Source organism: Mustela nigripes, chromosome 4 (genome assembly GCF_022355385.1).
Source record: "Mustela nigripes isolate SB6536 chromosome 4, MUSNIG.SB6536, whole genome shotgun sequence".
Classification (NCBI taxonomy): domain Eukaryota; kingdom Metazoa; phylum Chordata; class Mammalia; order Carnivora; family Mustelidae; genus Mustela; species Mustela nigripes.
In genome coordinates this window covers 68,005,332-68,033,202 of record NC_081560.1, presented here as the reverse complement: position 1 = coordinate 68,033,202, position 27,871 = coordinate 68,005,332, and the positions used below count along the sequence as shown (strand labels likewise).

The 27,871-nt window shown below is 42.1% G+C and overlaps 1 protein-coding gene across 4 annotated transcripts in view; it reads left to right on the top strand.

Annotated features, from left to right (window-relative positions):
* The window catches only part of DYNC1I1 (dynein cytoplasmic 1 intermediate chain 1), a 298,287-nt gene that overhangs the window by 158,579 nt on the left and 111,837 nt on the right, over positions 1 to 27,871 (top strand). For all 4 annotated transcript variants that reach the window (XM_059396815.1, XM_059396813.1, XM_059396816.1 and 1 more), the window contains 2 exons: positions 20,177 to 20,266; positions 26,413 to 26,575. In XM_059396815.1, coding sequence (XP_059252798.1) covers positions 20,177 to 20,266; positions 26,413 to 26,575 — 253 coding nt within the window. The remainder of the gene's footprint in view (positions 1 to 20,176; positions 20,267 to 26,412; positions 26,576 to 27,871) is intronic.

Here is a 27,871-nt window from a genome sequence, read left to right as displayed (position 1 = left end):
ACCATCCCCAGATGTGACAACCAAAACCATCTCCAGACATTACCCAGTGTCCCTTGGGGGGCAAGATCACCTTGGATTAAGAACAACTACCATATGAAGACGCTCATAGGGTTCCAGATGTGCTGTTATTTCTCAGAAAGATCTGGTAACTTTGTTTCAGAAGTCTCTGGTAAAATGATTAAGGAATGTATACTTCATTTTATAACCAAAAAGTGTGTATACCACCACTTGTATGAGATGCTCAGTTGAGTTCTGAACAAACCAAACAAAACTCTCTTTTCTGGACATGAATTTTATGAGCCAGTAAAATGACAGTTCTTGACATGTAGAGAATCTGAAGATAAATCTTATTTAAAATATACCAATAAGAATTGACATTGCCTCTGTCCTAAGATGTGTTTTAAAGAACTTGTCCATTCGCACAAATGGCTAACAGACACATGAAAAAATGCTCAACGTCACTTGGCTCAGAGAAATACAAATCAAAACCGCAAAGAGATATCACCTCACACCAGTCAGAATGGCTAAAATTAACAAGTCAGGAAATGACAGATGTTGGCAAGGATGCAGAGAAGGGGGAGCCCTCTTACACTGTTGGTGGGAGTGCAAGCTCGTGCAGCCCCTCTGGAAAACCGTATGGCGGTTCCTTAAAAAGTGGAAAATAGAGCTACCCTACAACCCAGCAATCACACTACTAGATATTTACTCCAAAGATGCAAATGGAGTGATCTGGAGGGGCACCTGCACCGCAGTGTTTATAGCAGCAATGCCCACACTAGCCAAACAATAGAAAGATGTCCATTGTCCATGACAAGTGAATGGGTAAAGAAGATGGAATATTACTCAGCCATCAAAAAAAAGAAATGTCTTGCCATTTGCAACGACACAATAGAACTAGAGAGTATTATGCTAAGTGAAATAAGTCAAGCAGAGAGACAGTTATCATATGATTTTACTCATATGTGGAATTTAAGAAACAAAACAGAGGAGCATAGGGAAAGGGAGGAAAAAACAAAACAAGACAAAATCAGAGAGGGAGACAAACCAAAAGAGACTCTTAACCATAGGAAATACACTGAGGGTTGCTGGAAGGAGGGGGAGTGGAACAACAGGGTGACGTGTATTAAGGAGGGCACGTGATATGATGAGCATAGTTGTTATATACAACTGATGAATCACTGAACTCCTCTGAAACTAACACTGTATGTTAATTAACTGAATGTAAATCAAATAAAAAACTTGTCTGTTAATTTAACATGCAGAAATATTTATTAAGCATCTAATACATGCCAGGCATTTGAGCAAGACAAATCATCACTGCTCTTTATTTGTTTAGACCACAGTGAAGACAGATAGACAGTCATCAGTTACTGATAGATGGCTAGGTTGCTCTACGCAGAGAAGCAGCTAAATGAGACGGGGTTTGGGGAAAGTGTCCCAGAGCAGATGATGTTGAAGCTATATAGCTATGTTTTGAAGGATGAATAGGAGTTAACTGGATGAAGAAGCTGGCAAGAATGCCCAGGCAGAGGGAGCAATCTGTATGCAGGCTCGGAGGGGTCAGGTAGTATAACACTGAGAGCTACAAGAGGCTCCGTCTGAGCAAGACAGTTCCCTGGGGCAGGGCAGGAAATGCAGTGAGAGAGTCAGAGCCAGATCTTGCAGGGGTTTTGGGCGCTGAGCCTGAAGCGGTGGCGGAAATGCACTGGCAGGATTGTAGCGGGGACCGGACCTCTTGGCAGCTCCTTTAAGCAACATGATAGGGGATAAATGGAAGGGCTCAGACCAGAAACAGACCAGTGAGGAGGGAGCAGCAGTAATTCGGGAGAAATTGATAGGGACCTAAAACAGGACCATGGCAGGGGGTTAAGGAGAAAGAGGAAGAAGTAGAGCTTTTAGAGATTAAAATAAAATCTATCAACTGATTGAATATGGAGACTTGACATAGGAGGGACATTTCTTTTTTTTTTTTGTAAAGATTTTATTTATTATTTATTTGACAGAGAGATCACCAGTAGGCAGACAGGCAGGCAGAGAGAGAGAGAGGGAAGCAGGCTCCCTGCTGAGCAGAGAGCCCAATGCGGGGCTCCATCCCAGGACAGAGATCATGACCTGAGCCGAAGGCAGAGGCTTAACCCACTGAGCCACCCAGGTGCCTAGAAGGGACATTTCTAATGGATCCCACACAGAGTTCTGGCTTAACCGGATCATTGACGGGTTTTTGATCCCAAAGATAAGAGAATCCGGGAATATCCGTTTGAGGAAAGAACTGTTAAAACCTTGAGTTCTGAAATTAAGTTTGACCTGCATTTATAGTCCCAGTTCTGCTATCGACCAACTGCATGAACTAACTTGGCTCGCCTAACTTCTCTGAGCCTGGCTTTCCTTACTCGTTAAACGGGGCTAACAGTCGTGCCCACCTGATAGGTTTCTGTAAGGAGTAACAGATAACCATTAGGAAGAATGACACCTAGCTCTTATTAAGTGCTCAATAAATGTAAGGCACAGTGTGAAGAATGGCCCTTTGGTTGTCCAGTGCAGCATCCCAGAGCCGAGGTGGCCCAACTTCAGAGTTTGTGCTTGGAACCATCCTCACATCCTGCCTCCAGTAGGCAAGTGCAGATCAATTAAACGGTTGCAGCATGGCCTGCACTAGGGGAGCGGTTCATCATAAGGATGACAAACTAGGCAGGAGATTAATCACAGGAGATCTTCTGTGCCAGACTAGGGAGTTTGACCTTGATCATATGTGAAGAATGAAGAAATATTGGGATTTTAAGCAAGGAGAATACAGTTCACAAATTTTGGTTTAATTTAGTTTAGATTTTATTTATTTATTTGTCAGAGAGACAGAGAGAGAGAGTGCCTACCCAGGCAGGGGAAGTGGCAGGCAGAGAAGCGGGCTCTCCGCCGAGCAAGGGGCCTGATGTGGGTCTCGATACCAGGACCCTGGGATCATGATGTGAGCTGAAGGCAGACGTTTAACTGACTGAACTGCCCAGGCGTCCCACAAATTTCATTTTAGAATAATCACTTCAACAACAGTGTGGAAGGGCTAACCTAATACCACACAAAGGGGTTAGAGGAAAAGGCCCTCTTCGTTTCTTGTTCTTGTCTCCCTGACTGTATAAAAAAACTTTATATTTGCCAACTTGCTTTGCTTATTTACAAGTAAAGGGGAAATAAAACAATGAGGAAAACATGAGGTGTTCTGAGTGTGTTGGCATGAAATATCTCTTAGTTGGTCCCCATGAGCTGCAGATAATGTGGATCCAGAAGGCTTCACTTTGCCTTAAAAGGCCAATCCTTGACACTGTACAAAGCAGGGAAGGAAGTGCGTTCGCAGTTGGAGAGGAGCAGCCAAGCCTGTGGGACCACAGCAGGCTCCAACCCAGATGCTAAACCCTGTATTGTCTAGACCTGTTGGAGCGATTTGGTCTAATTAGCCTGTCCAAAAAAGAATCTTCAAATTTTAATTGTACATAGTCGTGCTTGCAAACTTCCCTCTGCCAAGTATGAGCTCTAGAAGTGAGGGTTCGAGGGCCCACAGTGGCTTGGCTGGAGGCCATGAGGGTGTTTTAATGACTTTGTATGGTTTTAATGACTTTCATTCAGGAAGAAACATTTGGATGAGAGAGGAGTGATAAATGAGGTAGTAGCCATCTTGACAGGTGAAGCTTGACGAGAGCGTGTCAGATAATCTGCAGAGGAGTATTTCTGCTTCAAATCTAGTTGGAATTGGCACTTTCCTTTCTCTCTTTGACAGTCTTGTTGCTAGAGCATGAGGGGTGGGGAGAGCTCTGGGGGACAGCTGGCAGATTGGAGTTCCAATCTAAGCTCTGACGAGCTGGCGGTGGGAACTTGGGCGGAGACTTGAACTCCATGGATGGCCATAGCTCAGCCATTAAGAGAAAAGACTCGTAGGAGGGAGGAAAAACAAGGGGAGTAGGAGGAAGAGGGAAAGGGAGAGGGAGGAAAGAAGAAGAAAATGAGAATGGTGATTTCCAACGACCTAGTTGTGATCTTCTCTGAGCACCGAGGTTCCTAATCTCCCAACAGTACTTCCATCACTCTTTATGGATCTTTGCAGGTGGACATTGTTATGACTCTGTGATTCTGAGAAAGTTATAAGAATGATTTGGAATGACAGAAGGTGATGACAAAGCCTTCCTGTATTATAGGAGGTGATATTCCAAAACCTGGAGGCTGCCTCAACAGAAGCCAGAGGCAGGAGTGAGGATTGGCGTGTGTTGTAGAAAAAATCTGTGATGATCAAATCACAGTGGCCATGTTTCTTTTGTTCTCCTTTGCCGGTCCACCTGAAGACTGCTTTCTAGCTAGGACTGAAGCCATAGCCTGCCTGGTACTGCTACGGGGTAATGTTTATTTTTAAATCTAGTGATTTTGCTGCTCACACCGCTCCATCAGATCCCCAGGCTTTAGCCTAGCTTTCAAGCTGTCTGTCGCCTAGCTTCCTGCCTTACCAGTACTCTTGTCCCTTGCTCCCTGGTTGTTCAGCTTTCTTCCCTCACCCTGGAATGTGTGTTCATTCTCTCCTGATTTCACATCTTCCTCCCTCATGTACCCAGAATGATTCAGCACAGAAACAAGGGGTTCCTTTATGCCCCGAGCCCTGGGCTCAGAGCTGGGAGGACGGAGAGAAGTCCATACTGAATTTAATGTTCATATGCTTTTGAAGAGCGAAATATGGGGTGGAATGGAAACCCAGAACATCTCACCTAGAGCATATACATGTCACCACCCATCTGCTTGCCCATCTTATCTGCTCTCTGAAGCCAAGCTCATGCCTGCAGGAAACCCCAGTCTACCTGAGTGCTTGTCTGATGACCCACAGCTGACACCCTCGCTCTAGTCTCAACAGGACTTAGACTCCCTTTCACACAATTTGAATCTTTATTTTCTATTCTGTTGATCATGCGTGAGGCACTTTGCACTCTTCGTCCCCAAATCCTACCACAACCCCACAATAACCTTCTCTGTGGGTCTTTCCAGCCCTTTGTTTCTATGATGAGTCTTAACTGGAATGTCTCTCTTCTCTTTTCTATTGCATAATCTTCTTCCAACCTTGCACATTTTTGTGGCTGGGTGGGCCATGGGACATAATTATTATTACAATTACCCGACCTTAATAACTAATACCTTGTAGCCTTTTAACCACTGACAAAGCATCTCTAGATCCATTATCTCATTGTTTTACACAAGAACTTTGTTATGTAATTAGCGCAGATATTAATTAGCATCCCCGATTTACAGAGGAGAAAATAAATCTCACAGGAGCTTAGAAACCTGTCTTTTGCATATCATATTACAAAAGGTCATGAATAAGATCATATTGCCCCTGTGCTATCTCTGGGGAAGAAATGTGTAGGTAATTTACCTACCTCAGAATTTCTGATGGGAAAATTATCTGCCTGGGTTATGTCACTGCTTAGTACCTAAGGTTCCTTAACCCTCTTTGACATTAGTTGAAGCCTTGTGGATTTACAGTGCTTCTTATCAACAGAGAGCTGAGTGGATCGAGAGTAGCAAATGTGTATGACCCCTCTTACCCTGGTATTTATCCTGATATTTACTCCTCTGTCCATTGTTATGCATTTGTAATGCTCTTTCATATTCTTGGAAAAATAATCTGCATTCTATCCCTCCATCCTGGTCTAGGTACCACTATTCCTCAAGATCCCACTAAAATTAAACTCCACAAAAAATCTGCTTCCTTTTCTTCTCTCTCTGCCTGTACTCTCTCTGTCAGCAGTCGACTTTACCTCTACCTACTGAATTCCCATAGCACGTCTCCAAGCAGTCTCTCTTCTGATGTAAATATTTACATGCAGTTGTCATTACCCTGCTCAAATGCCCAAGTCTTTGGGTTCAAGCATCTCTCTAGATTTGTTTCTGTGGCCCTAATTGAAACAGAGCCCATGCTTTGCACATAGCAGATTCTCAAGACCATGCGTCCAGTTGTAATCAAGAGAAGAATTATTATTTAAAAGAGCAACTTCATTTGGGTGAGGACACCCAGCATGAAACGGAAATAACTGAGAAGAGGCAAAAAAAAAAAAAAAAAAAATCAGGACCGCCCGCTCTAACCACTTGACAGATTCTCCATTCCAGATAGGACACTAGTGGTCATTGTGTCTGTTGTCCCAGTGTCATCTTTACATTCACACTGAGTCTTTGGCGTGAAATCTCTCCTAGCACTGCTGAGGTTGTTCTTCTGTTTGGGGGCAGGGGGTGTTCAAGAGAAAGCTCCGGAGTCTCAGGTGAAGGGCTGCTCCATTTATTCTCTAGCGATTCAGATTCTTTTGACCAACTTGGTGTTTCAGCAGCTTGAGAAATGAAGGAAAGAACCATGTCTGTCTAGACTGACCAGAAAGTAAAAACAAGGAGCACTTTGAAATCTGTGAATCTGACCACAACTGAGAGTTGTACTTAGTCCAAGTAACTGGAAAATCAGTTTCTTGGATTAGACAAATGCTTCCCTTAAGACTCTCAAACTGCCAGCTTTCTTCTTTTATAATTAATAGAAAATTATTGCACTGACAGACAAGAGACTTCATATTTGAGCCAATGGGAAAACTTGACGTTGAAGCCAGGGGAAATAATTCAGCCCCAAATAGAGTTGTTAATGCCAGGATAAAAGCAAACAAGTGTGGTAATGATCTTCCCTTAGAATTGGATGGTGATGAATTTTGATATATTTCCAGGTGGAAAATATATCAGTTCTCTCTGGGCCGGGGGCTGGACACTAGAATGAGAAAATGCTGCAATGAAAAGTATTCACATGATCTCATTTCCACTTTCTAGAGGATACTAATGCTGAAAAGAGAGTTCCCATTTCAAGGAACAAGATCTTTGGGTTATAGGCATCCATGACAAGATGGCAGTGAGGTAGGAGGAGCCCTGATTTCCTTGATTGGGATGGCCATCCCTCGGCTGGCTACAGGAATCACATGCTGGTTCCAAGATGTAGCCCTTCTTTGCTGTTCTTCGTGTATTCAGTCTACCTACCATCCAGCAAATATTTATTGCTACTTACCACACACCCAGCTCTTCTCTGGGTGCTTTGGATATAGCAAAGAAAGGTCGCAGTCCCATCGGAGCCTTCCCATTCTGTGGCAGGAGACAGATAGCAGATGCATATGTAAGTAAATGTATAAGATCAGTTAGTTATCCATGCTATGAAATGAAAAAAAAAAAAAAAATCAGGGTCAGAGGAAAACAAGGCTGTGCACCAGGGCAGAATGGGGTGAGGCATTGCTGTGCTATACAGGTTGCCTAGTGAAGACCTCACAGATGATGTGACATTTGAACAAGGACCCTAAAAAGGAAACGAGGAAGACACGTGCATACTTGAATAGAGAGTATTTCTGGCAGAGGGAATAGCAAATGCAGAAGCCGTAAGATGTGGGAGTTCATGGCAAGACCAAGTTCATGGCAAGACCAAGAAGAGCCTGGGGGCAGCTGGCTCGGTTGAAGCAGGGTCAGCAAGGGAAGAGTGTAAGCCATGCATTGGGAGCTGGGGTGGGCACATTCTGTAGGCACAGATTCTTGTCCTGGTGAGAACAAGTCTGAGCAGACTGCCCTGCAGGAAACAAGAACAGTTCTGACTCCACACATGCAGCATGAATCAGCCTCCTCACGGTGCTCAGACCATACAGAAATTGAAAGAGGCAAGGAAAGAGAAGCGGGGGGTCCATGGGATAGAACCTGGGTGGCTGCTGTGTTTTCAGCTGTGCCGCAGAGGGACTTTGCCACTTCGTGAACCTTGTTCTCTGTCAGTCACCCTTATTCTCTCCTTCAAACCCACTGAGACATCGCCAGCCCTCGGAGCCTCATTCAAGCAAGAGGAAGACAGTGGGGACACCGTGTTGAAACAGGATAGGATTTGGAACTTCAGAATCTTGGGTTTGAAGTCTGCCTTTATAATTCAGTGGCTGGGTGACTTTCAGCCAATCATGTCACTTCTTGGAGTCTCTGTTTCCTCATCAGCATCATCAAATGTGCTTTAAGTAGATTCACCAATTAAAAAACCAACATTATCCAAAGAGGGCAGTCTGTAATCAACAACTGAGGAAACTGGCTCAAGGGGTTAAGTAAGCCATCAAAGGTTGCGATGAGATGGCAGAAATAGGATTTGAACCTGCGTGGCATGGCACAGGACTCATGCACTTACCTCTTGTTACCATGCACAACAGTGTGAGTGCTACAAGAGATCACATAGAGAAAATACAGAACACACAGTAGGTACTTGGTAATTATTGGCAGCTGGCTGTTTGTACTTGACTGGGTTGTAAGTAACAGAGAAACTAACCAGAATAGCTTAAGCCAAAAGGAAATTTGTTGGTTCTTACAAGACCCTAGATTCTAAACACAAGCTGGCTACAGCATGTGGTTCAGTTTAGGTTTCAGACTGTTAGTTACTACCATCCGCCTCCTGGCCATGTTTTATCTGTTGATTCTTGGTCATGCCCTATATGGGGTGGCAGGACAGCTTCGGTTCCACATTACTGTAATACCAGGCTTGTGGAGGAGATGGGGAGGGTGACATGTGTCCTGGTTTAGGCAGAACGGTCATGCAATCCAATATGAGAGAGTCTCCACCTCCACCCGCACGTCCCAGCTTGCCCTGACCATCCCCATTCTTAGCTGCCAGCCGTGCTTAAATATTCATTGCGTCCTCCCCCCCTCTCAGAAGTACCCCAGTTTGGACACTGGGTTACATGATCATTCTACTGATTACCAGAGAAAAATACTGAGATTAAGTCTCATTGGCCATTGTCCCAGATACAAAGTTATCCCCTGAATCTTAAGTAGGATTTATTTAGCTGGGAGTGAGGAGGGATAGGGAGACCAAAGAATAGAGGGACTGTTAGTCCAAGAGGTGGATTCTGGGTGGTCAAAGCCACAAATGTCCATTACCGTTCCTTTTTCTTCCTTCATACAGTTTGGTAGGATTTAGCAGGAAACTGAGAGAGTTTGGGAGTTGGGAGAACGTGGGTTTGAATCCTGGCTCTTGCTTCCTCTAGCTCCATGACCCGAGTCAGATCGTCTTCCCGTTTTAAGCCCAGTTTCCTCATGTGTAGAGAGAACTCACTGTGTCTGTGTCGGTGAGTTATTATGAGGATTAAATAGGTTAATTGCCATAAGACATTTACCACAAAGCTTGACATCTATGATCTGAGAAATTGATAGCTGTTGTTTTTCCATGATGCTTAGAAGAGATCCAAGCATATATTAGGTGTCAAGTAAATATCTAGTGACAAAGGACCACAACCTTTTCAATAAATACTCAGAGTCTGTCAGTGATGACAAGACCTAGTGATCAAGGAAAGGAACCTTACAATTTGAGATTGAATTGAGGAGATTTGGGATCCAGCTAAAACAACCAGAAACCACTGGGAAAATGTACTCTTTAGAACTAAAGAAATGAGATTATTCACTTTAAAACAGTAAAAAAAAAAAAAAAAAAAATACCTAACAACCATACTGGGGTAAATAAATATGAATAATTACTGTGTCCTTCTCCCAAGAAATGTAAAGATGTAGAGTCTTGGGTAGAGAAGTAAATACATAAAAGCACAGGGATGCCCTACTTAAATACATAGTAGATAAAGTGGAGAATGAGAAAAGCCACCATCTTAAATATACTAGTTCTTTGGATGAGGAGAAAGTAGTAAGATACCCAACTGAAGGGCTTTGAAAGGCTCAAAGGGGGAAGAAATCCCTTCTAGTAAGGGAGAACAGGAGAGATTTGATGACCTGGGGAACATTTGAGTCAGACCTTGAAGTAAATCTGCATCTTACAGGTGAGGAAGATGTGAAGGTATCTGAGGCCTCAGGCATTCCAGCCAAAATCTTGCCCTTGTGCTTTTGCTTCCTCTACCGAAAATGCTTGCCCACCTATCCACAGGGCTTGGTCCCTCACTTCCCTGGGGCCCCTTTTCAAATGCCATCTCTCCGTACGGACCTCTCGAGCTACCTGTGTAAAAATCGTGATACCCACTCTCTCTCTCCTGCCTTGCTTTTCTCCTTGGCTCTTGAAACTCCCTAACCTACCACATTCCACGGACTTTCATTGCTTATCTTGGCCACTATCTCTTCCCTCTTCTAGAATGCAGGCTCCATGAAGGCAGGAAGTTTTGTCTGTCTTGTTCCCTGCCTGTGTCTCCAGCACCTGGAAGAGTGCCGGACACATAATTAGTTACTCATATTTTGTAAAAGGAAGGAAAGGAGAGAGACTAGATGAGGAAGAAACATGAACCAGAGGGTGGAAAGAATGTGGAAGTTTGGGTAGCAGATACAGTATCAGTAGAGGAAATTCAGGCAAGAAGAACATGGTGAGGCCAGACCCGAGAGGACTGGAAGATGTGGCCCAGGAAGCCAGCTTTGATTCTGCATGTTATGAGAACTCTCAAGGCTTTCGCTAGGAAATGTACAGAAACACTTCTGTGCTCATCAGACTGTGGTGTTTGTAGCAAGGTTCGACAAAGAGGAAGGCTGGAGGTGAGAGATTCAAAGAGATGGAAGTAACGAGATTTGATCCCGTGAAGAAAAGGAATGCTAGAGAATGCGTACCGGTGGGTGACCTGTATGCACTGTGATTGATGTGACAGCTGCTCTGACATTAATAGTCAGAGCTGCCAGTTCTTAGAGATGGGAGACAGCACTTTCTCCTTAGGGACAATTTCTTTATAGGCAACACAATGTTTCTAAATGATTTTTACTTACTTTTCTCTGTTTTTACTACTTAACATAACACAATAACTGTTTTAGTACCTGGAGAGCTTTAGCTTTATCTTCCTCTGGGACGTATCGGCCTTTGCTGCTCAAAGTAGAAATGATGACCTCTCTCCCTAGGAGCCCCGTTTTCCTGTCACAAACAATGCTCCTACCAGGAGGAAGTGCAGAGATTGCATGTTTGGAAAAATGGGAGAGGAGACAAATAGAGTATAAGGCTATCCAAAATGAAAAGTAGTCAGCACAAGGGTTTTAAATCTGAAAAAGGGAAACTAGAGCTTCTCCCTTTCCAAGCAGCCAAGAATGACATTTGCAAGTGTTTTTGAATTAATGCCCAGAGCGTGTGTGTTTGTGTGTGTGTGTGTGTGTGTAGACATCTATACAGATAAGGCTATTGAGGGTAGAGTCTGTGCCCTATACAACTCCAGGAACCCCTCGTCCCATATTCACGTGGAACCCAACGGGAAGGCTGCTTTCTGGAGCTGCACAATGGACAGTTGTGTTTCCAAGAAGGCGGAACAGAGGACTGATTGGAGGGTTGGCCCTACTCTTTCAAAATCTTTCTCTTTCTCAGGTCCTGCTGCAGTTTGCCATTAGAGGTGAATTGATTTGTGTTACCATTCTCTACACCATCCAGCTGCTCTCATCTCATCTCATCTGTGGCGGAAGACTCCATGACTTCCTGGGGAAGCTTGAAGAGACAGGGGCTGGAAAAATATAAAAGACAAAAGAGGGGGAGGACGGGGGGTGCCATTTCATGCACAGTGGAGTCAAGTGCTAGTCTGCTTTCAGCAACATTGGAGAATTAAGTTGGTGTGAGATGAGAATAGGCCTTAAATGCTGAGCCAACTTAGGCCTGACGGAGCTAGTCAAGGTTTCTAACAAGGGAAATTTATGGAAATATGGCTCAATCAAGCCTTCCCATAACCAAACATCAGATGGTCTAGTTACCCATGGGCTCCCACCTGGGCATCTCCAAGAAGGGCATCTTTCTCTTCCTGGTCTCCATCCTTCCATACAAGCTGGCTAACCCACGTCAGCTTGGTTCCACACATATTTACTGCATACGTGTTATCTAATAGCACAGTTACAGAAACACAGTTTCTGCACAGTTCTACACTATCTACACACTACTACACACAGTTCTACACTATCTACACACTTCTACACTATCAGCACAGTTGCAGAAACAGCTGCTAAAAAGTACTATTCTCTGGCTTCCTCTCCGTTTTGAACATTTGCTTTCATTTCCTCCCATTTGCAATGCCTTGGGTGCCATTCCACCAGGAAGTATGCTTTCCAAGTACTGTCATGTTAGAGCCTTAGGAGAGAACTGATGTGGCCTACAGTGCTAACAGGAGCGCTCTGTATGATGAGAAATGTATGTTTTCTTTACTCTGGCCAGATTTTTCTAGACCAGAAAGTGAAGGCTTTTTAAATATTAGCATGTAGTATATTTAACAAAGTGCTTACTGAAAATCCCACAAAATATGTCTTTCCTGCATATTTTTAAAGCACAGAGGCGCTCACCTCGGTTTGTGTAAGCATTCGGTGGTGCGCGTTATACTTTATTTTGGCCGCCGTGGTACAGATCGGGAGGGTGGCTCTCTTTGGACTCCTGGCAAAGTCGGCTAACTGTACACAAAGTTGGTCCAAGGCTAGGGTAACTTGTGAGCTCTGTGCGAGAGCCCTCACTGTCTGCTGTATAAACACATGTTTAAATTCAGTCCTATTCCTCGTGCCCACTGGCAGCCGAACCCTCCTAGGACAAGTTCTCATCGTCTGCTGCTTGGGCTCCATCTCTAGTTTCCCTTCTTACTGTCTCCCTCATTCCAGGCTTCCCCAATACCCTCCAACCTCTGTATTCTTAAACAAAATCAGACCTATTCTCTTGTGATTTTAAAAAACTCTGGTTTTCCTGTAGGGATGGTTGGCAACAATAATTTTCATCAAGAGTCAGGCCATCTCTTGAATATATTAGAATGTGCCTAAAGGGCTGTCTGGGCAGGAGATAAGTGAGGTTGCAGAAGCCATATCTGTCATTACCAGTGCCTTGAATTCCTTCTGAAATTTTAAATAATGTGGACTAAATGAGATTTTTGTTGATTAAAAGGGGGCTACTAATCTCCAGAAAGAAGTCCAAACTTGCTCTGTCGTATAGGGTCCTCCATGATGTGGTTCATAACTATCTTTCCAGGTCAAGCACCTGTCTTGATGTCGCTCATCTCAGTACTTGACATTGATGATCCTAACAAGAGAGGTCTTTGGGGATTTTTCATCTGCTTGTGGAGATAGGTGCATAAACTTAATTTCAGGTGGTCTGGGATGTGTCCTAGAGGTAGAGTGGTGGAACAGTGAAAGAGTCAACAAATCTTGTTGGGAGGAAGTGTTAAAACTCCTGAATTGCCTGCATGGGCTAGTGATAATTACCTCCTGAATATTGACAGGAAGACCAACACAGACATGAAAGATTTACATGCAGTGTTTTTGAGGCGTGAACCTACCAGGACACTGGGTGATTGTGCATTGTCCAGAATAGAAGATGAGATGGAAAATACAAGAAGGAGTTATGGGATTTTATACTAACATATTTAGGGTGTTATAGAGGGTGTGTGTGTGTGTGTGTGTGTGTGTAAAAAGGACACATAGATGTGGTGTGTGTGTGTGTTTTTTTTTAATAACAAAATGGAACTACCAGAAATATAAAATAAGACTGGTAGTGCAAAATTCAAAGGACTTAGAGTCTCCTTCTTACAGGCCCTGATGCCAAAGAGAAATTGAAGGTGGTTTGTATTCTGGTGTCCAGCTGGGAACCCATGTGAATGGTGGTACCATTTAGCAGGAGGGAGAATCTAATCAAAGGAGCAGGTCTACACAGAAGGTAGGAGGTCTGCTTGGAACATGTCAGGGACCTGTGGGCTGCTCGTGTTGGAACGCACAGTATAGACTCTGGAGACCGGAAGGGATATGTTGTCTGGACATACCAATTTGTGGGTGATGATGGAAGGTGTGGGTGGATGTAGTCTCCAGAGCGGCATTGAGTATGAGAAGAGATGAGAGCAAGGGCAGAACGGCAAAGAAGTCCTCATTAGTGGGAATGCTTTTTTAAGTTGAGAATCAATCTTAATTTTTCTGTTTTCCTTTGTTCCTATTGTCCTTTGCTTTTCTATTGAAAAATTTAAAATATGTTTTTAAAATAGTCATCATCAGAAATATGTATACATAGAATTATATAAAAGTAGCTAGGGCATCTGTCCTTAAGTTGAAAGCAATACACCTAAAAAAACCAAAACACAGAAAAGTGCCTTTGCCTCTCTTCAGGTCTGTTTACTGACAGCAGCACAGTCACAGGCCGGATTTAGATCTGATTCTGTGTCCTTGCCATCTCTTTTATCTTTTGGAAACTACTTTCTCTTCCATTCTAAGCCACACATTATTTTATCCATTCCAGCATTTATGGTTTTTCACATTCGAACTGATGATGTGTTATAGTTCAATTAGCAGTCATTGTTTTTCTAAGTGGCACATAAAGTCATTTTGCATCTTAGAGTCCTTTGACTGCTCGAATCAAAGTCACATGGTATTGCTTTGCATCTTTCCCTTGGGCAAGATGTCCTTTGGACTTGAGAAAGATGGAGCAAAACAGCCCATTTTGCTCCCCAGCCTTCCTCCACCTGGCCAGACTTCGTCTTCCATGAGGTGACATGTGGAGGGGGCCCGAGCCCCCTTATGAAAGGCCAGGAACTAGGCAGCAAGGGCAAGGGCTGGGCCCTGAGGCCCTCTTAGCCTGGGTTTTTGCAGGCCCTAAGAGAGCTGAGGAAAGTGAGAACCCGTTGACCTTATAAAAACAAGCCCTTCTCTTCACAGAGGGCCGCCCTGTGTTGCTCAGGGTTCTGGTTGCAAGCAGCAGGCACTAACTCCAGTGGGATTTATTGGAAGGAAATCTGGTGTTGACACCACCTCTGGTGAGATTTATTGGAAGGAAATCTGGTGCTCACAGGATCAACAGGAGGCAGAAGGAATGGGCTTAAAACGGAGCAGAGACCAAGGGAACACAGATTGTGGACCTCTGGGACAGCCTGGCCAGGATGTTGGGACACTGCTGCTACTCCGGCATGCTGCCAGAAATTAATCTTCACTGTTCCCTTGGCTTCGGCTCCTGGCTCTAGAGACAAAGTCCCAGTTAGGAGCGTCCACTCTGACTGCTGAGATCCTGCCTGGATTCCGGTCGCTAGGAGATGGGGACCAGGAAGGTGTCTCCCCTGGGGCTTCAGGACAAGAAACTGGGGGTTCAGCATGTCACCAACAGAACAGTACAAGAGGAGCACCCCCAGACAGAAAGGGGGTTTGAGGTCGTGTTGCCGAGAGTGACAGACGTTCACCACGCTCCCTTCCAGAGTCGTGGCTCGGTGAGGCCGTCAGAGCAGGACTGGAGGACTGGAGCTTTGGCTTCATTCTGAAACGCAGGGTGGCGGAGCACACAGCGCTGCAGGAGCTCGCGCAGAGGCTGGCCTCGCGCTGAGTGTGTCAAAGTGCGAGAGCCGCTGGACGCGTAGCTCTTCGTTCTTGGGCTTTTCAGAAATCGTGAGGAGGAGGATAGTGGTTACCAAAGATTTCCCCAACTATGAAGGACTGAATGCAGCCGCTGTAGATGGTGGAAGCCAGGTGCTAAATAAAATAAAGTGTCTAAAAGATGCCATTGTTTGAAATTAGCCCCGCAGACTGACAGGTAATTAATTTCTGCCACTAGTTTAATTTCTCGTGTGGACCTGTTACAGGAAACCATACATGGGTGGAAATTTTTTCCCCTCCAATCTCAGAGGAAATGTAACCAGGTACGAACGAGTGGCACAACTCATATATCAGTAGCCTCTAGCAGGTCTACATAAATCCTTTTCTTTAAAGTTATTTAACTGTTTTGAAAACGGTTTCAACAGAAGTAATTCCAATTGCCCCAGAAAGGAAACCAGAGTCTTAAAGAAAAATAGACTCTCTTTGCTGAGCAAGGCAAACATATCAGTATGCAGAGAAACGAACCAGTCTCTTGTGTTTTATTTCCTGAACAAATCTACTGAAACACTTAAAACTTTGTGTCTTTAAAAGGCTGATAGACAAAGAATTCTGTGGCCACTAAAAATTAATGCCTACAACTGGTTTGTAACCACTTTAAAAGGTCAGGTATTCTTTTTTCCCTTTTTAAAAGAAATTGCTTCTCTGTTATTCATAGTATTTCATTGTGGGACATTGCCCATATTATAAACACAGTAAGTGTTTGATTTTTTTTTTAATTCATCAAAAACATATTCTCTGGGGAAGAATTTTCTATTTAAATAGTTAGATAACCTGTGGTTTCCCCGCATACTTCATGTGTAAAATAACACATTTCTGTCCCCAGCCTAGCCCTGTGTATAGCCCTTTTAGATTCTTTTCTTTTTTTTTTTTTAAGATTTTATTTATTTTTTTATTTATTGAGAGGGTGTGAAGAGGGGCAGAGGCAGAGCAAGAGAGAGAATCTCGGACAGACTCCCCATTGAGCATGGAGCCCATGTTGAATGTGGAGCGCAATCCCCTGATCCTAAGTTATGACCTGAGCCGAAATCAGGAGCCACCCAGGTGCCCCCTTATAGACTATTTTCTGTCATTTTGACTCTTCCAGGACTTAATGTCTAAAATAAAGACCCTTATATCTGCAAAAGGTGAGAACTTGATACTACATAGAGCTGACTTACTCAAGCCATGCAGTGAAACTGACTTCATTTAAGAACTAGAAGATGGTAATGTACAAACATCGCTCTGATAAAAGCAAAATTATTTTTGACAATTCTTTCATCAGTGGAACAGATAATAAGTTCACTTAAACCTTAACCCATTATACCCCTTGGATCCACAAAACGAGATGGAAGAATCTGTTATTATCAGTCTTCCAAAAGATCTTCACCCTTAACTCCTTGAAGGTTTTGCTGAAATGTCACCTCAATGTGGCCTTTCCTTGTCACTCTGATTTAAACTTCAACTCTTCCTCCCCTTACCAGCATGCCCAATCCCCTTTTCTGGCTTTATCTTTCTCCATAATATTTATCTGATACAATATGTGTTTTATTTATTTGTTGTGGTTTTTCTCCCCTACCTCAGATAGAAGCTGCATGAGCACAGGGGTTTTTTGTTTGATTTGGTTTGATTCTCTTATTCCCTCTTGTATTCCCAGCACCTGGTACATAAGTACATAAGTAGGTGCCTGATAAATATTTGGTTGACCTACAACTAATGCAACATTTCTTTGAAGGTTTCCGTGTATAGGTATCCCCAACTCTCTTGGTTTAAAAAGCAAATTCCCATCAATTATTTTATTTTGTTATTCTTACAACATTGTGTTTTAAGAAAGAATGACTATCCCAATTCAGAAGATGAAGAAACAGGGCCTCAGTGAGTTTCTGTAAAATCAAGAGTCTAGCAAGAGGTAGACTCCAGCCTCAATCCCAGATCAATTACTTCCCTTGAGGTGCTGCTCCCCACCTGACTTGTGAATGTGGCTAGCCGGAGGAATTAGTGCTCTGTGTTAGATATCACTGGTCTGGTCTCAGGCTAGTGGATTCCGAAATGAAGACGAGCATAGAGTTTGGATGCAGCGGCCATTTATTCTTAATAAATAAAACAATCCATCATCTCTAGCTCTCAAGGATGTGAAACCTAACTTCTCCGCAGCTGAGCCTTCTGTGTGCTTGCCTGTTGGAGGTAAAGAGCCCCCATGTGTAATGTAGCCCCGCTTCGTGTCCTCCACGAAGAGCCTATGCAAACCCTTCCTTACACTGTGGCTTTCATACCGTTCCTGCTTCTACTGTGAGCCTTTCTCCAAGGCCGCCTTTCTAGTTCACGTCAGGCTGTGGGTGAGGGAGTAGTTAGTATGCCTGATGGTCGAAACTCCTAGACTTGAAAACAGGCAGAACCAGACTGAACTTGAAGTTTGATGTGGTTGGGAGCTTTCTTTGGGGCAGATTATTCTGTATCATCCTCTAGAAAATGAGGTCAATGAAACCAAGTTCTGATAAACAAATTAGACTTTACAGGTAAAGCATTCATGATTGCCCTGGTGTTATTATCGCATAGCTCCTGTATCTCCTCCATCAGATCCTGGGCTCCTAGAAAGAAAGGCAAGTTACCGGTTGTATTAGTTTGCTCGGGCTGCCCTAACAAGGTACTACCGTTGGAGTGGCTTAAGCAGGAGAAACCTAATGTCTCAGCCCTGGATGCCAGCATGCCAAGGGCAAGGCATTGGCAGGGTTGGTTCCTTCTGAGGGCTGTGAGGAAGATGCTGTTCTGTGCTTGCTCCCTGCTTTCTGATGGTTTGCCGGCAATCCTGGGCACTCTTTAGCTGCTGGAAGCATCATGCCCATCTTTTTCAGCTTCCTATGACATTCTCCCTGTATGTGACGCTGTGTCTAAATTTCCCCTTTTTATGAGGATACCAGCCATATTGGATTTAGGAGCCTGCCCTACTCTAGTCTGATCTCATCTTAATTAAATATATCTCCAATGAACCTATTTCCAAACCCGGTCCTATTTCAAGATACTAGGGATTAAGACTTCAACATACAGATGTTTGGGGCTGGGGGGTAGGTTCTACCCATAATAAAGGCAGGCCCTATCACCTGTGTAGTTGTTATATTTACTTGCATTTTTAAGTGTCAGGGCATTGCTGCTAAATCCATTAATTTAAGGAAATGTCTCTCGAAGTTTCAGAAATAGAGCAACTTTCTAGCAGATGAGTGGCCTTTTGAAGATTGCCCCTCAAACCAAGGTTTAGCAAAAAGAGGAGACTTGCCTTCAGCTAGTGCCTTCTAAGGCTTTGTGTTAGGTTGTTGGATTAGGATACATAATGGCCAGGAGACTGTTTGAGACTTTCCAAGCAGGTTTTTAAAGGGTAGATAGCTGTAAATACCTTTGTGTATAGATAAGGACCCATATGTGCTGTTTATAACTTTAAAGGTTTATTTGTCTAAAAATCAGGGCAACTCAGTGTCCTTTTCAAAATTTCAAGTGTAACTCCTCATTGCATGTGTAAAATAATAAATGACCATGTTCCTTAAAAGTGTTTCACATTCTTTCTGATGTGTACTATGTGTGGTTATAAAGTAATGAGATTGGTCCCACATTCTATACACATGCACTTAGAATACCTTTTTTTCAATGAATACACACATTAAAAACATTTTAGTATCTAATTTGCAGTGCCATACTCTACGCCGCCAAGTTTTTTAGTTGCTTTTCTTTCCCAAATCACTTACTTAATGTAGCCAGATTTTTGGAGTTGCTTTTCAGGCAACACATATTTATTTGGGCTGAAATTTTGAGTGGATGTATATCTCAGGATTTATGATCACAGAAACGGGACTATCTACAGCACTTGAGAACTTACAAAAAGTCTGTAAATATTTGATGGATGAATGAATATATGAATGAATGTATGGGCAGGGAGTCAGTGAATTCATCTCTTTTAAATTCCATTTGAACCAATGAAATCAATAGCCTCCAGTGACTATAATACTCAGGGCAGAAGATAATATACTTAAAAGTTCCGAGAGCAAGTTTTAATTTTTTATAGCATTTTATTTCTATATGTTGGATTTTCTTGTGACACCTTGACTCTCCCCTACCTACATTGTGTACATGGTGACTGATGGTTTCAAGCGCTCTGCAGTGAAAGGGGCCTCTACGAAAGGCAGGTTGAGAGCAGACACAATGAGCACACATTTGCATAGGGCAGGAAGGGCACTGTAACATCTGGCAGTGGTAGCGGACTGGTCCATTTGTTGGTGCTCATTAAATTCACATTAATGCATGAGCTGCTCTGAATGTGTAAATGCCATTCGGGGTTGGTTGCTTTCTCCCAGGCCAACAGCAGTGACTTTTGGGGCGCTCCCCCTGGTTGTTTACTTGCCAATGGCATTTGACCTGGGGTCAGGCCTGTATTTAACCCTTTCCTGTAGGTCAAAAACAAATTAATTTGGTGAGAATTAAATTGGAAATGAGTCGTCTGTACAGCAGGTGTTCCCTGTGGAGAATGTGCCCCAGGTGGAAACATTTTGAGATCTGTTCCTGGGTCATCTCTGAAGAAGCTTCAGAGGTCAGAGAGGCAATTCCAAGACAGCCCATGTGGTGAGGGCCTGGAGATGGCAGTTGGCAGGTGCCGACTCAGGCGGTTTTCTCAGCAGCTTGGGGGGACTTTCAAAGAGGCCCCTTTGGGAGATAATTTATTCATATATTCATGGACGTATATCTTGGGCATTCATGGAGGACTGATTTACTTAGAAGTTGCCCTAAATGATTGGAACTTTACCCTTTGCCCCTACCTCCCACCATCACCCAAACGCTTTGATTTGAAGGAAACAAAACAATGCATTTTTCTCTTTCTCTTTTCTAGAGGATGAGGAAGATGAGGAAATGGTAGAGCCTAAAGTTGGCCATGATTCAGAACTGGAAAACCAAGACCAAAAACAGGAGGTGAAGGAAGGTATGGTATGGTGTGGGAGATAAATTAGTTGTCATTTTACTATTAGTATCATTTAGTAACATGAGAGGCTGTCCTTGTGAATAAATATTAAATACACACTCCCTCTGCGGAAGGTTTTCTATGGTTGTTCAGTACGTTCTATTTACCACCATAAACTGTAATCCCCAAAGCAAGGGTCATTTATTTTTTTGACCAATGAAAGTAAATAAAATAGAAGTCACCCACAAATGCAGCAACAAGTGCACTCACAATTCCAGTAAAATTATTACTAAATGGTGAGAGAATAAGATAGTTGTTACCCATTGTTACTTTGTTACTTTGTCATGTGACTTTGTCCACTGCATTGTGTATTCCCAACGATAACAGTAAAGGGAAGAAGCTGAGCTAATTTTTTTGTTCATAAATTCTGAAGTGTATTCATGTGAGCTACACAGAAACTTTAACAGTGATCAGTTTTCTTCCACGTCTCTGCCTGTGTTGAAGAGGAACCTCTCCACCTTCCAGCGATCACCATGATGAACATTTATTAAGGGCTTCCTGTGTACTCAGCTCTCTCCTAAGGCCCTTAGAAATATTAATATCTACACCTCCAAACATCCTTTGGAAGAAGATACTGTTTTAATCCCTACTTTCCAGGTGAAGAACCAGGAAGGGAGAGGTTTAAAAACTTATCTAAGAAGACAGAATGTATCCAGGATTTGTAGTTGACTCCAAAGACTATATTTCACCATGATGGTGTCATCCCGTCATAGCACTGGGTCTCAAAAACAAGAAAGCAAAAAGAAAAAAGACAAGGGAAGACAAGAAATACTACAGGTGTCGATTCCCTAAAAATCTAATTTTGTATCCTTTTGAGATTCTCGGCCCTCAGAGATAAAAGAACTTTGAAATCATCATTTTTACTGACAAATGAGGTATGCATAGATTGAAAAGCTTCTTCCACATTCCCTGCTCCGTGTCCCAAGTATAGGTCAACACAAGTCTGATTAGAAGCTCCCTAATTTTTAAATTCTAAATTCTAAAGACGCCTGTGGCTCTGGCAGAGTATGCGACACATAGCTGTCACTGGGGACTTTTATAAGAATGGGTACATAATGGCCATATATGCTCATTTTATCTGGCTCAGGCATTAAGTGATTTTGATTCCCGTCAAGTTCTGGGCTACAACTAAGGGCAGGGAGTAGAGGCAGCCTTTTTAACCGTAGTATCCACAGAAGGTGCAAGAGTTATCATTTTCTGAGGGACTCTAAATGCATTTGATTGAAGAGATTTTGCCTAAAATTCTAAGAACATTTTTTTAAACTGGCAAATGGAATATCATTAACACAGGTATAGCAAGAGATAAAATAAGTCAGGACTTATTAAAATAAATAGAGAAAAGATTTTTCCTTTTGCAAAATATCCTCAGGCCCTTCTGGGTGATAAGGAGCCACAGTGTCTTTTGTGTGTCTTGGCACAGATTCCCTCCTGCCCCCCTCACCCCCCCATTCCCCAAACTGTCTTCTCTGGCAAAGCAGTGCAACCCCTTTCTTAAGTTCAGAGAGAGAAAACACCCTCTCGTTTCAACTGTTGCTCAGGCTTCATGGAATTGATTAAAGTCCTGTTAAAAGTCAAAAAGAAGTTGGAAGTACATTTCCTGGACTGCTGCGCCGTGTGCCTTTTTCTCTATTAATGGCTTTTCTGCAAATTAGCACGTAATGGGTTAAAAGCATGTTTATGTTGGCATCAAACTCTCTGGCTTTTTTTTTTTTTTTTTTTTTAAAGTAAGACAGTATTTTGCAAACTTTTTCAAGAATCTCCAGCAGATATAATCGTGGCGCCATTCCCACGGCTGCATGGTCGTTAGGGCTGTGTCAGCACTTCCCTTACCAACCTTGAGTTTCAGCGATTTATTACTGAGCCATAAAAATTTGCTCTGGGCTGAAACTTGACATACACGGTTTCAGACCAGGGAACACATTTTTGAGAAATCTGGACTTTGGGGGAGTTAAAAAAAAAAAATGGTAAACGGGAGATGGGGAAAAAAAATCAGTGCTCACTAGGTTTTGACATTTTGCCTATGTGATATCAAAATGCACTAAATGGTAAAGAAATAAGGGTTTGATATTTTCCTTTTTCCACAACGGAGTAGCACAAACGGCAGGTACAAGTTAGCTTTTAATCAAATTTTAGGCGATTTCTACATGTGAGCTTTCTGGTATCTTCGTGTTTGAAGTTCAGAAACCTAACTCTTGTAAACACACAATATCTCATAAATCTCACATTAACTTCAGAGAAGGAGGAGAGCCTTATTCCTCAGTTTGGTTTGGTTTTCTTGCTCCTGTTTATGAAATGATTTCACTGTAAAATTCCCAGAAGAGCCACTGTCCCTGTCTAATCAGGTTTGAGATTTAAGCTATGTGGGTTGACTTGATTATTTTTTGTCTTTTACATAATCTCTTGAAAAATATTTGAAAGATTAAATTTTTTATATTGAAACTCAAAGCTGCATTGTTGGAAATAAGACATTTCTGAAATTAGTATTTTTAAAATAGCTTTTGACCTCAAAGATTGTAAAATGCTTAATATGAATTGTGAATTTCATTATGAATTTTGTATTTTAAAAAATTAAACTGTAAAACCAAAGATATAAATATAGTAAGTAGAGTAAAACAACAACAACAAACTAGAGAAGTACCTATTAACTCAATTAAAAAACCCAAGAAAGTATAGCAAATAGGATAGAATCATCATAAAGATACATACACAAGTATTTTCATATATGAAGTGAGAAATTAACATTTCTTTAAAGAAAAAGAAGCAAAATAGCCCCTAACATAAAATGTATACTAGATTTTAATCTTGCAGCCACAAAGTCATAGACTTGGGCCATCTAAACTTCAAATTTCACGAATTCAGCACATTTTCTTCATAATTGTGATTCAAGCTAAATATAACGGTTCAGGTAAATTTGGGCAAGTGCAAAATTGTCATTTGGATCATATGTTAGTTATATCCATGTGTTTGACTTTTCATAAGAAATTTTTTTTTAAAAAGGGCATTTTACATGCATAAAATATTGTTAGTTCTTGGCAGAAATACTCCATGTTTTGTGTTGCAAAAAAAACACCAACAGGCCTACAATAATAGCATTTTCTGCTTAACTTCAAAAGAAAAATCAATGATTATCACTGTTTACATTTTGGTCTGGTATGCCTTTTGCTATTAAATTAATTCATACCTTTTTATACAGTGAATATGTTGAAAATAATTCATTAGGTGCCGGGGATAGAGAAAAGCTGCGGAAGCAGATATATCAGGGAGAATTTGGGGTCTATTCTGAAGTAATACGATTGTGATTCTAATTGTTTGTGCTTGCATTTTGAACCTTGTAAGTTCCATTAATCCACCAATTTTCTTTTATGAAATATGGTGTCTGGAAAGGTTTTGCCTCTGAATATAGCTTTTGGTCATGGTTCCTGGATACTCCATTATGTTTTCATTATATCGTAGCAACACTTATCAATTTAAAGATTTTAAATATGGGAGGTCTTGGGGTTTATCAAAAATGACTATGGCCTATTTAATTCCTATATTGAATATTGTTTATGACTTTCAAAAAAGTACTTGTCTGCACATGCATCTTAGTATTTTGTACTAACAAATCGTGTCATTTGATCCCTGTTAGACATCAAAGCTTAATATAAAATATATCCTTTGTTTTGCTTCAGTAGCAGTTTAATTTCAAGCCAAATATTGTATTGTCAAACATAATATCTGGAGAGGCTACTGCTTCACCTACCTGAACTTGGCCTCTGCAAATATACTTTGATCAGCCATTTGTGTTTCTCTTAGAGAAGAAGTTGTATGTCTTGAAAGCTGAGATCAAAGTGACAATACGCTACAGGGAAGAAAAAATTACAGAAAATGACTTAGATATGATTTTTTATTCAAGGTAATGGACCTGTAAGGAAAGATACAGGTGAAATAGAAGTAACTCAAAAAGATAAACAGAGAGGAGAATAGATATTTTAAATATTATTTTAAAAAAGAATAAAAACAAAAAGGTCCTAGTTCTCTGCTTAATTTCAGATGGGTCTCAAGTCATCCATCAACAGTAACCAAGACTGAACAAGGCTTTTAAAATAAGGCCCTCTTCTTAGCTCTATGATACCCTCTTTTGGTGAAGCTTATTTATTTACGTAACACTACTACTACCAAACAAATATGAACCTAGCATTTTGTAGATTTTTTTTTTCTCGTTTTGCCTGGTTACCTGTTTTCTTGAACTTACATAAGAGTGAAAAAATTCAAATGCCTGATTTATGGGAGTTTTAGAAAGCAGACTAATTAATTACTATTTATTGAACACTTCATTATTTGCCCAGTATATTCATCCTTAACCCTTAAATGAGACTTAAAGTTTAGGTATCATTGCCGCGTTTTATAGAAAAAACTGCTCCTCGGAGAGCTTTAGTTGGTTAGAGAAGCAAAGTTAGCGAAGGGCGGTGGCAACGCTGGATTCCCGGCTGGTTTCGTGGAGTCCTTGTTACTCACATCTGCATATTGCTGCTTCCCCAGTTTCTCAAACTAGTGTGTAGGCACATCTGCTCAGTTCTGCTCCACAGAGGTTCCTGGAAAGTCCCAGTATGCATTGGCTTATTAAGGGCTCCGGAGGCTTCAGCAGCAAAGGTATATTTCTAACTCTGCATGGAGCTACCACAAACTATGGGGCACCAACTGTTTTGGGAGACAGTCTTCTGCTGTAGTAGATGAATTACGTTTTGTTATCGTATGACCTTGGAGAGCTTTGTGCAAGGTGTGGACCAACTACAGTATCATAATCTTAGTTTCTTGTACAAATACAGATTCTGGAGTCCTTCCCGATCCCCAGCATTGAGGGTGGGGGTAGGGAAGTGGAGGTCGCAAGGCGGCAGACATTCGGTACATTAAAGGCTTGAGATCCACTGTCTTGGCTCTGCAGCCATTCCTCTTGACAGCGCAGATTTCGTAGGCCAGTGGCTTCACCCATTAACTGAAACAAATAATGTAACACATTCTGCTGACCTCAGACCACACCCTACATGGCTCCTCTGACCAGGTGACCAGGTAGAAAGGCTGACGGGGATGGTTGGGAATGCGTTTGGGCAAGCCCGTCAGTGAGAGACTCCACTAGGGACTCAGTGCTGACTGCAGTGCAGTGCCCTCCTCCTGTCCCTTCAGTTCCAGAAGCTTCTGGTCCTCCAGAGAGTAATCCACCAAACGTCTACTGAATGCTGTCTGCACGGGAGCTGACCTGGGGCTCCTGAAGAACCACAAAGGTTCAGCGGACAGTTTCTATGCTTGAGGGCTTCTCAGTCTGGGGGAGTGCCTAATCCTCTCTCTCTCATTGTATGGAAGCCTTGCCACTAGGGAAAATCTGTGTCAGCTGCTTGGGACTCTGAGGTGAGCTGACTTTCAGACACCGTGACATAAGCCAGTTAATTCATCTCTCTTTGCCTCATTTTTTATCTTCAAACTTAGTTTAATAAGATTCATCATGCTAGAAAGAAAGGCATAAAAACAATTTCGAGGTGTCTTATAGAAGCATTTATCTGTTCTGTATGTTTGTCTAAAAGCAGGGGATATCTCAGGTGAAAGCAGGTTTGGAAGGACACGTTTCGGAGATGAGTGGAAGCTGTGTAAGAGCCAGTCGGCCTTCCCAGCTGACGCTCTGAGGTAGAACAGATGTGTCTAGGAGAGCGAGGAAGGCTGCCTCCCAGATCATATTATAGACAGTTCTGAGTTATTTCACATGAGCAGCTTTCAGTCATACCCAATATACCTAGTTTTATCGAGTTTGCTATTACGTACTCTTTGCGCTGTTTGTCAAGTTCAGTTCTAAAGCAGATAACTTTCAGAACTGGTTGCTAACAAACACAACTCTATTTCCATTTGCACTCTTTGAAATAGTGATTTGTCCAGATATGAAATATTTTTGTAAAATTATGGGGGGGTCATCAGCAAACACCTTTGGTGTGAACTTAGGAGCAATTTGGAATCAATATTGATAATGCTTTATTTCACCATCTGATCACTCTTTTGGTAAGTCATCTCAAGAGTTGGATCCCTCTTAAACTGTTTTAATTGTACTTTTCTTCTTTCCTGACAATCTCTTACTTACAAAGCCCCTCCACGAGAGCTGACAGAGGAAGAAAAACAGCAGATCCTTCATTCAGAGGAATTCCTCATCTTTTTTGATCGGACAATCCGGGTAATTGAAAGAGCGCTGGCAGAAGACTCTGACATCTTCTTTGACTACAGCGGTCGAGAATTAGAGGAAAAAGATGGGTTAGTTTCTTGTGTGCATTAAAAAACAAAACAAAACAAAAAAAAAAAACAACCTTGCAATAAATTCTTGTTGATTCTAAATTCACTTATGTATTGACTAGGCAAATCCCAAACCAACCAAATCAGAGGAGGATGAAATTCCAGGGTTGATCTTGCTGAACAGCTTTGACTAAAGGCTTTGGTTATAACTTCTGGCTTAGTGTTTCCCTGTAATTATCAGGTGCTTCCGTGAAATGCTTTTGAACTTGATATCTGGGGAACAGTCCAGGTGATAGAGACTGGCAGAGTCACGTACATTGTCCTCTGAGAAAACATTCCTATAAGCAGCAAAGGTGCTTTGTTATATCCAGGAGATCTATTTTTGATGTCTAAGCAAACAGGAAGCCAAATGAAATAAACATGAGATATGGGACCCCGCCATTGGTGTGGGGAGAAAATACTAGAGACTGCAATCCTTCTCTTCTTTTTGATACCATGACCATATGTGTGTCTATGTCTTGTAGGACACTCATGTGCAGGGATATATTTAAAGATAAAACAAAAACTAATCAGTAAAAGCAAATGACCCCCAGTGACTTTCTCTGAGACTGTAATGTATGTATTGTAAAGGGCAGGGGTAACCAGCCATCAGCGTGGGGGTACGAGGAGTTGGTACTTTATGAGCTTTGTAAGAAAAATACAGTCAGTTTATAGCCACTGATTTCTTTTGGTCAAGAACAATATGAACAGGTGAGATCACCTGCCTTATGCAGTAGACTTGACTTTTGACTATTTCTAAAATTCAAATACAATTCTCAAAGGACAATGTATTATCATTGAGGATGCTCAAGATAGTATAACAGAGCCTCCAAAAATAGTTTCAAAAGGGGGTTCTGAAAATGTTCTAGCCAGTCGGCAGCAGATTTCGGCTATTTCAAAGAGACAATAATATTTTGACTATGCATGTTACGAGATGCTTTATTTTTCTTTGAAAAGGTCATTGCTGTATGGCTCAATTGATTGTCCGGGTCCTGTTTCCCTCTGGTTTACTTGGGCGTGTGTACCTCTTGCCCGAGTTTGCAGTGATAGATTTGAGAACGAGTTAGTAGAGGGAAAAAAAAAGAGTCCTCAGTCAGCTGACTGGAGCCTAAGTAAGTAGTCTGGAGCCCAGTCATCATCTGAACAAGATCCATAGAAGGCTGGTGATACAGGGTGCACGCCAGTGGGGTAAAGCAGAGGAACCCAAAAAAGAGGTGAGAGCAGAAAAATTCCTGAACTGAAGCCCAAGAAATGTAGGCAGCTTTTTATGCAGATCCA